Source organism: Nannospalax galili, unplaced genomic scaffold (assembly GCF_000622305.1).
Source record: "Nannospalax galili isolate Female #2095 unplaced genomic scaffold, S.galili_v1.0 scaffold205, whole genome shotgun sequence".
NCBI lineage: Eukaryota > Metazoa > Chordata > Mammalia > Rodentia > Spalacidae > Nannospalax > Nannospalax galili.
Genome location: NW_008353921.1, coordinates 971,265 through 988,786, shown reverse-complemented (window position 1 = coordinate 988,786; position 17,522 = coordinate 971,265). Strand labels below are relative to the sequence as shown.

The window sequence follows — 17,522 nt, the reverse complement described above, 5'->3', positions numbered from 1 at the left end:
CATACAATCTTGGGACACTCATTTGCTGTATACATCAATTACTTTATCTTTAAGAGGAAATAAGTACAATCCCAACCTCAGGGATTAATTCTCAAAAGGGATTAAATAGAACAATGTATAGGAAGTTCTCAGCACAGTGCCTGGCACATAGTTAGCTGTTGATAATGGACACTGTTGTATTATTGTTACCCATTCACATGTGAGCCTTTTCAACATCTTCCCCCTCCCTCTTCCTCTCAAAGGTGCCTCCACCCAGAATTCTAACACTGTGGAGCCGGAGAAGCAGGTGGACAGCACAGTGAAGATGGCCGGTGTGATTGCTGGCCTACTCATGTTCATCATCATTCTCCTGGGTGTGATGCTCACCATCAAAAGGAGGTGAGTCTCTGATATTTCCCTGAAGACTCTGTTGACCCCAGGTGACCCCAGTGCTGTCATGAGGTCAGATCATTGCTCTTTCAATTACTGTTCAGTGGAGCTCTTCTGAAACCCTAAGGCCAACTGTGGTTCTTTCTACTGCAGTTGGAAGATCTATGTTGTCTCCTTGGCAAGCGGCCCTGCCTGAGAAGGCTGGTTTCTAAGGCGGCCAGTGATTCCTTGGGCACTTTGATGTGCCATGGGATTCTGCATATCATGAAATGAATCTTCTTGGAGTTAGCCACTTTGTATGATTGGTCATGTCATCAAGACAGGTGGGGAGCTCCAGGAACCTAGATGAACCCGGGAAAGTCATGCTTCTCCTTTTCCACCTGCGTGCGTCCAATGTCCACTGGTCAAGATCAACCTCCCATGCTGCCCTCAAAGCCTCCAACGGAGTGAGAGTCCCAGGGACTCTCCTGTTTGATGTTCCTTCTTACCCCACATCTCACTAAATCTTCCCAGCTGGTTGTCGCTGCTTTTCATCTTTCACAAAGATGTTCCCTGGGCAACTGTGGCCATAGCACAGTTTTTCTCAAACTGTCTCTATTTTTTTCAAATCACATTGCTCATGAAACAAGGGTGCAGAGTCCTCCTTTATCTTCCAGAGCCAGTACTCCAGCATCTTCTGCTACAGAAAGATTTACAGGATTGAGACTAGCACAAGGGAGTTTAAGAGAGGGAAGAGAAATGCAAAGGATAAGCATAAACTAGAGTTATCCTTAGGAAATCATTGTGTACTCCTCTAAACAGGGAGTTGCCCTGACCTTCTCTGCTTGGCCTCCACCTGTCACAATATATTTCCATGCCTGATTCCCATCTCTGTGTTTCTCAGTTTCATTCCTAGGCTCTAATCTTGGTCTCCATCTCCCTACTCCCCAGTCTACCAAAGCCAAGAAAGCAGTCATCCCTGTTACACTGATACACGTTGTGACCTCATCTTTCCACAATGAAAACCACCTTGGACATTAGGAATCAAAGTAGCACCCAAGTCTGTAGCTCTGAATTTGGTTACATGCAGAGTTCAGGCCAACACCAACAAGAACCAGGGTGGAATTTTTTTCACCTGCAAGTTGAAAGATGGTTGTGAAACTCTCTACCAGAATAAAGAAACTAAATGCCCCCAAAGACTAATTCAGCTTCTACTCAAAGGAGTCATATGAATATGAATGAAGAAAAAAAATGAAAAGCAGAATTCTGATTTACAGCCATCAGTGACTCAGAAATGCTGGGCTTCCCATCAGAAGCACAGCCAGCCTTCTCTCTGCCACTTGGGCACCAGAATGTCTTTGTGTGTTTCTCTCTGGGGGTTCAGCTTGGAGTCAGACAGTCTTCCCTCTGACCATGATATCTTCTTACTAGGACTTCGCACTTTCTTTACATATTTTGTCCAATACCATTATTTCCTCCTTAGGCAATGAATTGAATGGCTCAAGATCTAAGGTCCTCATCCAGCTGTTAAGAGTAAGAGAAGGTACCATGTTAACATTGGGAACAAAGAGATCTCAAAGGGCTATAGATAGCATTTAATCGCCATCTCATTATCATTGATAAATATGGCCATACTATATGTCCAGGTGACTAGTCAGCTGCTGTTATGTGAGGTGGAACATGGGCTTTCATTTTCCTGAGGGTTGTAAGCATACTGCATATACAAGATCACTGACAAGTTTTTAAGCGTTGCAGATGTATTAGAGTCAGAGCTGAGTCTGGGATTGTCTACCTGGAAAAAGTGGCCAATTTAATGGAATTGAATATCTCTTTGATAGACCTGAAATTTTCTCATTCTTTGCCGCTGATTTGTAAGTCAGATATGCGCTTCCAATTTTGCTCTTTCTAAAGCCTGGCTTAACCCACGTCACCATCGTCTGTGAGCTTGTGAAAAAATTTCACTTCCTTCTCAGCAGCTATTTCTGAAATGTGTGACTTTCTGAGAGGGAGGGAAAGAGAGAGGAGAAAGCTTTCTGTTTCTAGGGTGAGAGTAAGTATATAGTGAGTCTTTCACATAGTTTGAACCTCTTCTAAGTATATCACCTCTCATTGGCTCTAAAACTATTTGTCAGACACAACCAACAGGTGTCAAATGATCACCATTTCATCCCCAAAGGTAAAATTCAGACACATGTTGGGGATGCCGATCTAGGTTTATGTATAGAGTATATACACATTTTCCTGCTAGTTGATAGGAATGATTTACAGATAGGTGTAGAGAGGGCAAAGGAGGAGTAAAGAAAAGGAGAGGAGACGGGAAAGAGAAAAAAAGGAGGAGAGGGTGGGACATGGAATGAAAGACATTAAGCACAGGTCTGCACTTTTTTTACAACCTACAGTGCCTTCCCATGTACTGATACCCCCAAGGGCAGTAAAGGACATGGTGAACGCCTTCACTTCTGCAAGCTTCTTCTGACCTCAGCTCTCTCTATAAATGTGGGGATATTAACTGATTCAGTCTGTTACTAACCTGCCGCTAGCCAAAATGCTACCCATAGCAACCTGAAAGGAAGGGGTTTAAAGGACTGGAAACCCCTAAATAATAAGAAAAGCAGTACAGCTCATGCTCCCCTTGTCAAGGCCCCTTCAGGGTCACTGTAGCACCTCCATTTCCTGGGTTCAGGAGTTCTCAGAAGTCAGATACTTGCTACTTTCCCTTCAGTGGCTTGAGTTTGTCAGGGCCTCCTCCTGCCCTCCATGGCCACAGACACAATGACTCCCCATACTCCCAAAGCTAAAAACGAAGATGCTTGCATAAACATAGATGTCCTGCCTTCTCCTTCTCAAGCATTCTCCATCATTGGCAGCAAGGCTCCCTTATCACTCTCAAAATGATTCACCTTCCTGCTAGGGGTTTCCTTTAGTAACACAGAGCTAGAAAGTAGGCTGAAAATGCACTTGAGGTGCAAAGGATGAAGGGAAGGACTTAATGAAAGAAGCTAAATTAATTTACATTTAGATAGCTCAAGGAAAGTGAGAGGAAGGGAAATGGAAAGGAAAAATCAATAAAATCTGAAGAATGTTTTGTGACTGTTGCTTCGACTTGTTTTATAATGGAGGAAAGGTTCTTAAGAGAGAAAAGGCAAACTGTGATGGTAGTGGAAGATTTAAGTTAAATTCTCTTTTAGTTTCCAAAAGACTCAAGCTAAAGTTTAGAATTATTTTTGTATTGCTCTTGGCTGTTTTGACTGATCATTGAGTGTGGGGCTGTATATAATCTGGACTACATGAAGATAACAAAATTATATGAGTGTTAGGAAAGAAGAATCTGGAGTCCCTCCCTGAGACACTCAATTTCCAGTGTGGTTTTAGCCATGATCACTGCAAAATAGCCATGCTTACACTACCATTCAGTAATGTTCCATCTTTTCTTACGAGATCTACCAAGCATATCAGGACTTCAGAATGTTCCTGAACAGGTGCTGCTGCATGACTCATACCATGCCATTATGTAGTAGCACATACCTTTTCATGAGCGCCTAACATGTAAAAGCCCTCATGACCAGTTCCTCTCTGTAGCCCTGAGTTCACAAGGTTGTGAGGTTACCTAGATTGTTCCCTCACTTCCGATGTAGAGTAAAACACAAAACCAGCGTCTTGGGGCTTTAGCCGATATATCTTGATGTTTAAAGGTGGTGTTAGCCACTTCCATATGGGAAACTCTTACAGTAGTGCCTGAGGGGTATAAATTGCGTGTATAGGCTCCCAACTTTCATATAGTTCAATGTCATGCTGCTTTTGGATACATTTTGTAAGCATGGTGCCCATTCTAGTCTACTTTCTGTTATGACATAACAGTCTGACCAGAAGCAATTTAGGGAAAGCAAAGGTTTACTTGAACGTACAGGATAAAGTACATCACTAAGGGAAGTCAGAGCAGGAATTCAGGCAGGAACCTGAAGGCCGCCTTGCTTGCTATTTCACACAGCAGCATTACCTTTAACCAGGGAAGTCACTGCCAAAGAAGCACAGCAGGATCTATGGAGGATGCTGCTTCTAGCTGACTTACTGGCAGAACGTTCTTGGCTTTTTTTATACAGCCTAGGGTCATCTTCTCAGGAAATGGTGCTGCCCACTGTGGTTTGGGCCCTCCTACATCAATTAAAAATCAAGACAATTCCCCACAGACATACCCATAGACCAGTCTGATCTGGGAAGCCCCTTAATTGAGACTCCCTTCTGAGATGACTCTGAATGACAGTTAAAGCTAACTAGGACAGTGCCCTAAAGCTTCAGGCATTAGACACATAGCCTGACATAGCAAAACAACAGAGCCATGTTAAGTAAATAGCTTTGGAAAATCTGCTCCCTGTGCTTGTTTGGATCTTTCTATAACTTCTCTATCCATTTGCACTTTTCAAATGAAAACCAGATGACTTTTAGAGAATATGTTAACATCAGTTCTAAGCAAGGTTCTAGCCAAGCCCCATCTCCTCCCTCCCTTTTCTACTCAGCTCCTCTTGATTCTGCCAGAAGTTTCTGCTCACTAAACTTTTCTGTTCCAAGAGTGACTTTCCCACGCACATTTGGAGGGTCTTGAAAAACTACTCTGAGATATATATGCATCTTGGAGTGAACATTGATTCTTTGTGATTTGTGTCTGTCCTCCAGTGACTCCCAGTCTAAAGTATACAGAACCTTTATAACTTGGACTGGGATTAAGAAAAGCGTATTCAAATTTCTACAATCCTGTTGAGCTGCTCATCTCTTGTTTTCTCAGCTGTGAGCTGTACCCAGTCTTATGGGGACTATTCTGGAGGCCAGATGAACTAATGGTTGGGGTAGACCTTGCTCTACATACCTATCTAAGGAATTACAATATCCAGTATCAACGAGAACATCATCTCACACATGACAGTCAAACTGAACCAAGCTCACTCCAAGTCCATCACTACTGACAGCAAACAACACTTACACAAGCTTAATTTCTTCATTTTCTCTTTAACCTGAAGTGTACTCTGACTGTAACTCTCCTAAGGATCATAGCTGTATAGGTCTGTTGATGCTTCTATTTTATTGTTGTTTTGTTTATAAGAGGAAACTGGAGTTCGATAGGGTTATGCGAGCTGGCAAAGGTGCTGGGGTGAGTTGAGATATAAACCCAGAGTGTGCCTTCCCAGAGCCCATGCTGTTAGCTTTTATCAGTCCTGAAAGACCAGAAAAGAAGCAAATCATAGAGCAGGAAACAGAAGGCTCAGGTGTGGATACTGCTTTTCCTCTCTGGGGTTATTTTTCTCAATTTCTCAGTGTAATGGATTTGGGTACGTGTTTCCTCACATGAAATATTCTGACATTTCTCTTTGCCTACTAAATTCTTATCATTGTCCAGCTTTCATTCCCAAGTTCTTCCAGTAGGACTCCCAAGTATGACCTCCTCAGCAAGGTCTTCCCACAAACTCTGTGCATCAGAAAGACCCCATGCATACAGCCTCTGTGCCCTTGCTTAGACCTTCATCTGTGCATCATCGCGAACTTGGGGGTGAATGTTTTGCATGCTTGAAGATGGAAGTGGTCCATGATGATGAGGGGCCTCTACTTCAGTCCTGTCTTACTGGAGTTCCATTGCTTTGTATCATCTGCCCCTGGGCATCTCTCAGATATTTCTGAGTCAAAGTCAAAATCATTACCTGTCCTCCAACTGACTCCCAATCTTGTCTCCAGTTGACTGACAGATACTGCCCTCCATTCTACTTATCAACCCCATGGGACTTTATCAGTCTGGACTCTTCTAAGCCTGCATCTTTACATTTTCTTAGTCCTGTCTTGTCACCATCTCTCTCTCTTCCTGACTGACCCCTTCAACCCATCCTCTGCCCTATATCCAGAGTAATGTTTAAAATATGAAATACATGCTCCCAAGTCTGTTATCTACAGTATCACAACAGCTTCTCCTCCACAATAACAGTGGCTCATGGGGTGGGAGTGAGGGGAAAGCACATGTTCAGTTCACGTGGGAAACTGTTCCATCTGTGCTGCCCTCTCCTGCTACTCACAGTGAATCTGGCAGGTCTCCTTGTGCCATCCTGACTCCTAGAGTTTTACTTATAAACTTTCCCTCCTTGTTTAATGTGTATATTTCTCAATCCGTGTGACTAGATATTACTTATGTAAATGTCAAATTCTAAAGTCACCTTTTCCAGTAAATTCTTCCTAACCTCCACTCTAGACATAATCTCTTCACCACCTGGATACCCTCTGTGAAGATCCAAGTTATGGTCTAACTTGCCTTTGTGATTTGTATTCTAGTCTTACCTACTCCACTGGACAATCAGCTGTCTACTCTGACTCATTCTTATCTCAAATATGCCTTGCAGATCCTGGAAGTTTCCTTAAAAAAAAAAGAATGAAATATTCCAGTGAAATTAAAACAGATGGGGACCAGCACTCATCTCTTAACCCAATAGAGCATGATTCAGAATACAGATTCAAATATCTGCAACAGCATCAACATCTAGGATCAGTGGTATACCATGTCTAGTGTAGGCATGGTAAGTTTGAAGGACACTGTGCAAAAGGTCTATGGTCTGAGCCATATCATTTTGGAACTACACTGGTTAAGAAGAAAAACTAAATAAAAACAGTGATAAAATCAGAAAACTTAATTACTACAGGTTCAGCTAAAGGAGATAATGCACATTTTTAGGTCAGTAAACTGAAACACAAAGTGTGTAAGGACATTGCATGAAATGATCTCCCTGATGAGTAAAAGCTGGAGCTCTAACTTGGGCAGTCAGATGTTGGCATCTGCACTCTTCAAACACCATGTAACCTGGATGAAATTTAAAACAGGCCCTAGTGAATGGAGATGCCAAGTTGTGTGGCATAATTGTGAGTGGTTCGTGGAGGTGAGAAACCAGCTCCAGTGAAATGTGTCATCCTGTACCCGCCCCATTCTAAACTGTTTCTTACTACACCCTCTGAAAAGGAAGTCTTCCTCCTTCCATTGTCCTCTGAAAGTCACTCAAACTGGAAACTTGAAAGTCGGCTTCATTATGCTCACACTTAATCACCTAGTGGATCTGTGTCTTAATCACCTTTCACACTCACCTCTTTTCCATTTCCGTGGCCATTGTGAAGGGGATCCCACACATCGCTTGTCTTTACTCTTGCTGTACCTTCTGTGAGCACTGTCCCTTTCCCCTCCAACTTTCTCTTTACATTGTTTCTAGAATCATCCATCTAGAATAAATATTTGGCCACTTGGCTTCTTGGGTTTTCCCTGTGACTTTTAGGACTGATACCAAACTCCTTTCAACATCATGACATTCCCACCTTACTGCCCATCCATCCAGTCCACAACACAGTTCCATCTGCCTGAAAATGCTCACCCGCTGGCCTGGCTTCTCTGTGGATTCACAGCTCAAGCATCACAGATTCCAGTCTTCCCTTTTTTTTTTTTTCTCCCAACCTCCAGCTTCACGGTCCCACATCTTCGTATGTGGCCAGATTACACTATTTATCACTCCAGAAGACAACAGGATATACTGCTTGTTATAACAGTAGGATATAAGTTTTAAGTAAGTTTGTCTGGATTCTAATACCTGCCATGCCACTTTACAAGTTATGTGAATCTGTAAGAGTTACTTCTCTGAGCCTCATGGTGCATAAATGTTAGCCTACTGTTTAGGTGGTAACTGCTATTATCAACTGTTTTGTGATTCTCTTGTCTGGCTCTCATATCAGTCTCATTTGTCTGTCTCTAGTACTTCTCAGAGACAGGTGTATTAGTAGACCTTCTGGAAAGTTTTAATTAATAGTGGAAATATTATTGAGTAGATGATGAATGCATTGTTGGATGGATGAGTGGATAGATGACTGGATGAATAGATGAGTGAGTTTGTGCCCTGGATAAACAGGTGGAGGAATGGATTGTTAAGTGGATGGATTGAGGATGGATGGATGGATGGATGGATGGATGGATGGATGGATGGATGGATGGGTACATGGTCAAATGAGGTATGATGGATGGATGGATGGATGGATGGATGGATGGATGGATGGATGGATGAGCTTATGGGCTAGATGGATGGGTACATGGTCAAATGAGGTGTACAGACAAATTGGCCCTGTTGAAATGATATGGCACAAAGAGAAATTCTACCTGAAGTCAGTCTTGTCAGCCAGCTAAAAAGATTATTCTGTAGTATGTGATTTATTAAGTTTGGGTTATTGTCTTTTTTCTTCTAAGCACAGATGTCTTTGTGTTCAGAATTTTTGGTTTCAGGCAACCTGTTATCTGTAATAGCATTGCATCCTTGTAATTTAGACCTTTGGTAAATCCTCTTCAGGGTTTAGAAAATACACACATGAAAGTATATTGTGTTCACAGAGTAAAGGCCTATAACATGTGTCCTGGAAGACTTAGTAGTTTGGTTGGGAAAAGATTGCCCATTAACATAAGATTGCCAATCACAAACATTCTAGGTGTTTCCATGACACCAGGTAAGAGATACTACTGGTTTTGGCTTCCTCCAAGATAACTCAGAAAGCTATTTGGAAGAGGCACTCTGTGTCTGAAAGGGAAGAAAGAAACAGACTGTCATGAGGAAGTGGCCCAGAAAGAGGTGAACCTTGAAGGTTGAGAACAGAAAAGTCAGTGGGTCTGAATACTAGGCACAGCCTAAGAGAAAGTGGATGATGACGGTGAGGAAACCCAACTCAGGACAGAAACATCTCTAAAAATACACAAAATCTTCGACCTAGTGAGGACTGTCCTCTTAAAATCTCGAATTCATCAACTAAAAATGAGAGTAACAGTGTCTACTGGTCTGAGGAAGATTCAGAGAGTGAAGACCTGAGCATCACAAGGCCTTGCCAACTACTCCTGCTCTGTTCTTCTGCTTCCTCGAAAGGAGGAAAGATGGCGTAGACTATGTGGCACTTAGGAGAATGAACTTTAGAACTATGATGTCATCAAATCCAGACACGAGGTATATAATCGTCACTGTGTTTGCCTCAGGTTCCTCACCTGTAAAGATGATAATACTTACCTGTTTGGACAATTCTAAGAAATACACAAATTAATCTATGATAAGAATCTAGGATAATGCTTGGCATACAGTAAGTGCTCCTTAAGTATTTGATTTCATTTTATTATTATTAATAGCTATTTTTATTGTCCCTAAAGGTGTGTATGTTGTCCTGATGACCAGAGTAAGAAGCAGCAGTAGATAAGGTGAAATATAAACCACCTCTTACCTATCTTTGGTATTTTCCAAATTTAGATTAGAATTGTCTAATATTAACTTAGATAAATGTAATTTATGTAAAATACTAATCTATCATATAATATTTGAATATAATCTAGATGATATAATCTAATGGTAGTGGTCATGATAACTCTTAAGTAAAGGTAGTTATTGCCCCAAATCTTGAGATGGAGAAGCTGTGACCAGGGGCTGTTTAATTACTTGCTATAGCTAAAAAGTGGCACTACTGGCCTTCTCCAGCCTTTTATATTTCCATGCAACAAGATCTATTTGATGTGGCTGTCTTCTATGGCAGCCATATGGTGCATGGATCATGAAACAAGCCTGAAAAGGGGAGTCTCTTTGTCCAAATTGTCACAGTGAGGAAGTGAAAGAACTGAGATCAGAATACTAGCCTCATGGTTCTCAACCCAATGTGACTGAAAATACTTAGAAAGATTCATTTATTTTTCTTTGCTATAAGAAAATGCCAGAGACTGGGTAATTTATCAAGAAAAGAAACATATTTCTCACAGTTTGGGGTACTGGTAAATCCAAGAGCATGGTACCATCATCTACTCAGCTTTTTGCTCCATCATCACATAGTAGACAATATTGTATGGTGTTTTAGTTTCTTTTTTATTGCTGTGATAAAAACACTGACAAAAAACAGAGAAGGAAAGGGTTTATTTTATCTTACGTGTCCAGGGGTGGCACTGCTCACAGTGGGCTGGACCCTCCCACATCACTCAACAATCAAGAAAATGTCTCACAGACATGGCCACAGGCCAGTCCAATGGAGGAACATCCTCAACTAAGGTTCCCTCTATTTGGGTGTGTCAAGTTGACAACTGGAGCTATTCGGCACATACGGTAAGCAGAGAAATTTTGTCAGCTCAGGTATCTCTTCCTCTTCTTATAAAGCCACCAGTTCCATCATGGGTACCCCACCTTGATGGGCTTCTCTGTTCTAAATCACCTTCCAAAGGTCCACCTCTAATATCAGCATATGGATTTGGAGGTTGAGTTTCACCATGAGTTTCAGAGAAGACATACAAAGCACAACAAGAGATATTTAGATCCTGAGCTTTCTATCTCTAAGGAATAACATTACCTGGCACTTCACAGCGAAGCAGAAGCACAATCTTGCAGTGCCAACTCATATGGCCAGTGATGGGAGATTTGATGACTTACCTTGGGGTTATCCAATTTCCATCCATCAGAGATCTGAGTCTTCGCTCTTTCATCATCCATGGTCATTATTCAGTTGGTCTAGGATGTTGAATGGTTTTCTAGGTCACCAGATCTTGCTATGCTGGTACTCATTTTCCCCAGCTCAGTCTTTAAAGAAAGCATGATTCTTCATGTTTTCCTTCCTCTCAGATTCACTTTCTTCAGGACTTTTAGGGTTATTGGGTTGGGTTTTGCCAATAGCTGAGAGAATGTCGAGAGACAGCCATGTCTTGGGGTCTTTGGTCACTTCCTACTTTGGTTGGAAAGCCCTGAATATATATGTTCACACTTCTATGATTATAAAGAGTGAATCTTCCTGTGACAAGAAAATGGGATAATGACTGCAATTAATCAAATAATTCAAGAGGGAAAGAAACAATTCTTGCTCACTCAGAAGGATATTTGGGAACCTGAATTTTCTAGATATTTTTTTCAGCCCTCAAATGTATCACTGATTATCAGTGTAGAGAAATCTGATGTGAAATAAAAAGCATCCCTATATATTTTCTTACAACATAAGACAAATTACAGCCAAGGGACTACCATGGACTTAACATAAGATTTGCAGTTGCTCAGAAGCCAAGAGCTAGCAGGGGCATTGGGAGAAGATTTAAGACAGTGATTTTTTTTTCAAGCATCCTTTTGGAAAGAAGAATTCTTAGCCATGTGAATCTTAGATGAAACTACAGTTTATAAAATAAATATAAATGGAGACGCTCTGGTTTTAGTGGGCCATGAAGGACCAGCAGCCCCACCTTGGCTGGATCCTCCTTGCCCACTACAGTGAGCCTGCTCTGGAAAGTTCCTTTGCTCCTGGAACACAATGGAAAATCAGTAATCTAGTTCAATTTAAGCAGCACATAAGAACATAAAGGCACCTCATTTATTAGGGTCTGTTGACACTGAGTATCAGAACCCTTTCTTCTCAGCACAATGTTCTTTCGTGATGAGGTAAACTTTGTTCTAGTCCTACTGTGTAACAAACAGCCCCCCAAAATCCAGTGATGTAAAGAATTATAATTCTTTTATTTTGACTTAGTCTTCACTTTGGGCAGGGTATAAAGGGACTGACTTGGTTTTGCTCCATGTTGCCAAAGGTCTCAGCTGAGACAACTTGCTTGAATTCTAGCTTGAGCTACAGTGGCTGGAAACTAGGTAGACATTTCTTCCTCTTTGTGTTGTCTCAGAGTCTGTGTGATCTCTCCAGCATTGTGGCTTTGGGAAAGTTGCATTTCTTGCATGGAGCCTTAGGCTTCCAATAGAGAGGTCTAACAATCCAGGAAAGAGCTCTAAGGCTTCCTTTTTTAAAACCTAGCTTGGAAATCCCAGCAGTCTGTTGTTGCCCAGGGTCATCTGCAGTTCATTATTGGAGGTGGACACTACACATGAACCTAAGTCCTGGGAAATGTATATTGTTGTTTGGGATCCACAAAGATGCTGGCTCTGTGTTTCCATGTTTTGGGCATGACCTTCTGAAATAGATTTGAATGCTATATTTCCTCAAACAGAGAACACCAAATGAGTTCCTCTCTTGTTGTTTGGATCCTAGGAACACTGGCATGTGGAAAATTGGTAGCCTGTTTATTTCTAGGATGCCACAGAAAGACCCTTAAAAATCCACAATGATAAGGAAGCTTGTTTTAGTTGGCCATAAGGAAGAGCTTTCAAACAGTGAAAGGAGCCACTGTGAGACTTGGCTTGCTCTTTATGAGGTAGCGAGTCTCCCTGTCAGAGGCATGGTCTCTCTCACTTCTTCTGGCATTGAAAGTAGCTGATTAGAAGAAGCTGCGTCTCCTTGCGCTTAGGGATGCTGAAATAATATGTGCATTTCTAAGAATCAAGATTTCATATAAATCTAATTCTTCTTTATTTGTCTTTTCTTTTTCCCTCCTTTTTGGACATTTCCTTCATCTGACTGCCCATCAATATATAGAAGAAATGCTTATTCCTACTCCTATTACTTGTAAGTATCGAGCCGGTATCAACTGCTTTGTGCCCTGTAAGGGGACCTGTAGCATGCATTTCCTGCACCAACCGATTGTCTGCTGGTTTCTCATATCCACTTCTGTCTAGTCATTTGTAGTCTGAAAGTTTTTATTTTGTGTAGATGTTTTTCTATTTGAAATGCACTGTCGTTTATTCATGTCAATTTTGTTTCTGCCATCCTGATTTCCCCTTGTGCTTTTGGAGAGGTGAGGAGCTGTTTCTCCTTTGTGAGTGTCCTTCTCTAGCCAGAAGTACAGAAATCCCAGTAAGAGAGAGGTAAAACAGAATCTCCGGCCTCCAGAACTTCTGAGACCCTTTGTGTACGTTCAGGGACTGAGTAGCCTTGGGGGCTCCAGGGCTGGGAAGGAGTCCGCTGGCTGTTTTCACTACTGTAGGAAAACTGCAGAGAACCCTCACTTTATCTAGGCCCAGCCTCAAGGGTGACAGAAACAGCCAAAGTTTTTGCTGTAGGCTAGAATTATCTGTTTGGCATTTAGCATTAGTTATCTCACGTTATCAGTACATTTTGTTTGCTGCTCGCTTATCAGTGTTTTTACACTCACTAAATAAGATGATTTTTGTTACTAAATCAGAGTTCTTCAAAACATGAGGGTAAAGGAGGGAAACTTCATACAATAGATCATTGGTGGGAAACCTTAGAAAAGTCATTGAAATAGCCTCATATTTCCAATATGCATTTTCTGCTTTTGGAAATTGAGGTTCAGAGAGAAGTATATGAACTCATCACACATTCAGCTAGTGTAATAGAGCAGCGCTCAGAATGCCAGGAACTTGGTGGAGTATGTCCTTCATCCCCTGTCTTCCCTCAACCTTGACAAGCCTAACCTTATGAGAAAGCCCTGCCTATCAGCGACCCTCTGCTGAAACCTCCACAAGGTGGAGTCGGAGCCAGCAGTTGCTGCCCCATCCACTCTGCTCAGTTAGTGCCAAGCTCCGAGCACAGAAGATGATGATAGCACTACCATCATCCATATAGGGACCAGTGTTCTCCACCACCACTACTGAAAGTCCTAGAATATTTAAATCATCTATTCAGCCATTTATTCAACAAACATGCATTGTGCATGCGTACTGTGTTCAAGATAGAGTAGATGAAGAAATGACTAGGGCCTTGAACTGCATCCTCCTGATGTTCTAGCCTATCTGAGAAATCAGCATAAACAAATAATTTAAATAACAGTTGAAAGCTATGTCTACATACCAGGATACAGGGCATTTATGTTGTGTGACACTATTCCTGGAGAGGTGTGAACAAACATCTAACACACCCAGATAGGGAACCAATGACAGACCAGAGTAAGGATACGTCACAGTCCAACCCGGTGAGCCAATGAGTTTTATTGGGGTTCTTTACAGGAGTATAGATGAGGGGTTACTTACAGGAACAGAAATAACAGCTGCATCATCTAAAGCTCACCCCCGTATGGGTGAGAGTTCATGAAAGCAGGAAACTGGAGCGCACTGCACAACCTGTAGGTGGTACAACAGGTTGGAGAGTGTCCTTTCCAGATAGCTCAGTTGGTCTGAGCCTCTCAGGGCAGTTCACCTGGTCTCTGCTTCTTCCAGGTAGTTTGACCTGTCTGAATGTCTCTCAGCAGTCTTGTGGAGAGAGAGGCCCAGGGAACCTGGTCAATCCTGAGCTAAAGGAGCTTCCCTGCAGGATGCAGTGTTTCACCTCTGCTCAAAGCATCCTGTTGTTTACCCAGCTTCCCTCCAACATAGGAGGTTGTATCTCAGTGGAAAATGTTATAAAACAACTTTGTTATATAATGAGATCATTAATGTGGGTAAATATAGTTAATTGGTGGATTTAGAAATGGATCTGCCCAGTCCTGGAGAAATAAGCATTTTGACTGGTCTAAATAGTATTTTTAAAACACAGGTACGGAAGGAGAATAAGCATTAGGAATCACACATTTCTGTGTTCAAATCTTATTTCTATCACTCAGTGCTTTACAGCTTTCAGAATGTTTCTAGACTCTTTGAGTCCCCATTTTCTGAACACTAAAGGGCAATAGTATCAAATTCATAAAATTATCTTGAAGAGAGAACGAGATGAGTTTGTGAAGTGCCTGGCACAAAGTTACTGCTTCTGAAATCTTAGTTTTCCTTCTTTGTCCCTTCAGAAACTGCAAGGGATTGTGACAGTAATGATAGCCCCTGGGAGCTCCTCTGGTCTCCCGAGCATATTATGAAATCAATATTCCACAGTAGGTATGGACACACACTGGCTCATCACAATTCTGTGCACCTCTGCAGGTTAGCCAGTGCACATGGCGTGCCTCTAGATGCCGAATCTATGCTATCCACTGTGCCAAACACTGTGATAGAATCAAAATTGAGCGTGCAGAAGTATGGGAGACAAGTATTCAAACACATGCAGTTCAAGTGCAGTGATAACTAGCATCCTTTCAATTGCCCTGAACATGAAGTTCTATGTTATAGGCCCTTGAATATGAAACTCCACGGTACCTAGAACATGAAACATGCTTTCTGGGAAGCATAAGCATGAGAATGAAGTGTGCGGTTTCTGCAATAATATTCATAAATTTATGTTTATCAACCCTAAAGCATCCTGAGTGTCCTATATGGTATGTTACTATAGAGAATTCTCTGCAGTTTTTGCCTTCTATAGAGATGTCCTGGTTGTTAGCTTTCTCTTAAGTATTATTGTCCCATATGTAACCTCCAGAAAACACTTGCCAGAGAAAATGAACCACCTGAGCATTAAAAAGCCTGAACAGATGAGACACATTTAATCACCTGGAGTAAAGGAAACTACCAGCACATGCCAGGTACCATGTGCATATATTAGCTTACTAAGTCTTCAATATATCCCAGTCTAATAGGTCAGTCATTCTCCTAAAGCCACTTAGCAATGGATGGGAGGGAGTATGGATTATGTTGGAAATAGGAACATCTGAGGAGGGGAAAATGGTTTGGAGAAAAAACGATAAATCTGGAAGCTGATAGAATTCCTAAGTAGAAATGTCCCATGGGCGCTTGGGAATACAGAAGTAGTGTTTGTGTGGGAGATGGATGTTTGGGGCTATCCTCTGAGACTGGCAGAGGAAAGTATAGGGTGGGTAGAATTAGGACCAGAGAGAGACTAGGAGGAAGAGCAAAGGGCTGAGGTTTCTGAACTGATCATGATTAACACTTTACAGGGGAGAGGAACTGGCAAAGCAGATAGATGGTAGGAAGGAAGGGATAACAGCCAAGAGAAGGCCATTACAGAGGAGAAATTGTTTGGTCATACCAGATACCACAGGGGACAGAGGGCACAGCCTGGACATTCAGACCTCAGAAGTCACTTCTAAAATTACAGGATAAAGGTGGGGAAGGAAAAACCTAAAGCTGGTGATGGAGGTGGGGTGACTGGAAAGGAAGGTCGAGAAGCAAGGTGTTTCAGGACAAAGATCAGCCTAGAGAAAAGAAAGGTAGGTCTGCTGAGATCAGTGGACTGAGACACACACTAAAACAGAGGGAAAAGAACAGAACAAAACAAGGGCTCAGAAAGATGGCTCGGGGATAGATGCGCTTGCTGCACAGGTTGGATGGCCTGAACTTGGTTCCCATGGTCGAAGGAGAGAACCAACTCCTGAAAGTTGTCCTCTGACCACACACGCACACACATACATAGAGTGAGCATTCACAGAATAATAATCGATAAAATAAAAATTAAGAAAAAATACATTAGAAAAGGAAGGAAGGAAAAAGGAGAGAGGAAAGAAAGAAAGAGAGAGAGAGAGGAAAGAAAGAAAGAAAGAAAGAAAGAAAGAAAGAAAGAAAGAAAGAAAGAAAGAAAGAAAGAAAGAGAAAGAAAAGAAGGAAACCAATAGCCTCCATAATCTCCAGATTTGAAACCCTGACAGGGTAGATAGGGTAGATCCTGAGTGACAGCCTTGAGCCGTTATTACTCAGGTACAGACTGCAACACAGATGACCAGCTACATCAGCAGGAGTAAGGGCGTAGCAAATGTAACATCTAGGGTCCTAGCCCAGATGTCCTGAAATAGAACCTGTACCATGACAAGATCTTCTGCTGATTCATGGTCATATTGCACTTTAAGAAGCCTTAATAAACCACAGGCTCGGTTATCAAAAAGATAATATTCTCCAGCCCTTGGGAGGCAGAGAAAGGCATATCTCTGTGAGATCAACACCAGCCTGGTCCACATAGTGACTTCTAAGTGGGCTGTGACAAGGGAGACCCTGTCCAAAATAAACAAAAACAGAAACAAAATCAAAATGATAATAATAATAATAATAGCAAATAATACTCTCCTCACAGAGCTTTGGGGTCATATGATCCCTCTGAAATGCCCCAAATTGTTCATGAAAAAAAATGAAGCCTTCTGTGTACTTTAGTTAATTTCTATAACCAAATCAATGCTAATGCATTCAACAAATAATTGTGAACTTCCCACTATGTGCCAGGCACTTGTGGGGGCTCTAGGAATTTAGAAATGAGCACAAAGAAAAAATATCCATCATATGGAGATGTTTAGTAGGAGAGAGGAAATAAAAAGCGTACACACACACACACACACACACACACACATCATACAAACAAAGACTGTGAAGAAAAGCTAAGAGAAAAAATTAAATATGAAGTGTAAGAAAGGGGGCCTGGCAATATGATTTGGTGGATAATATGCTAAACCCTTATGACCTGAGTTTGGT

General features: G+C 41.7%; 1 protein-coding gene across 6 annotated transcripts in view; it reads left to right on the top strand.

Moving 5' to 3' along the window:
* Window positions 1-17,522, top strand: part of Ptprt (protein tyrosine phosphatase receptor type T) — a 1,217,152-nt gene that overhangs the window by 1,040,421 nt on the left and 159,209 nt on the right. For 4 of the 6 annotated variants that reach the window (XM_029554985.1, XM_029554981.1, XM_029554986.1 and 1 more), the window contains one exon: window positions 243-378. In XM_029554985.1, coding sequence (XP_029410845.1) covers window positions 243-378 — 136 coding nt within the window. Of the gene's footprint in view, window positions 1-242; window positions 379-12,762; window positions 12,793-17,522 lie in introns of all 6 variants that reach the window. The other 2 variants (XM_029554983.1, XM_029554982.1) reach the window with 1 other exon arrangement.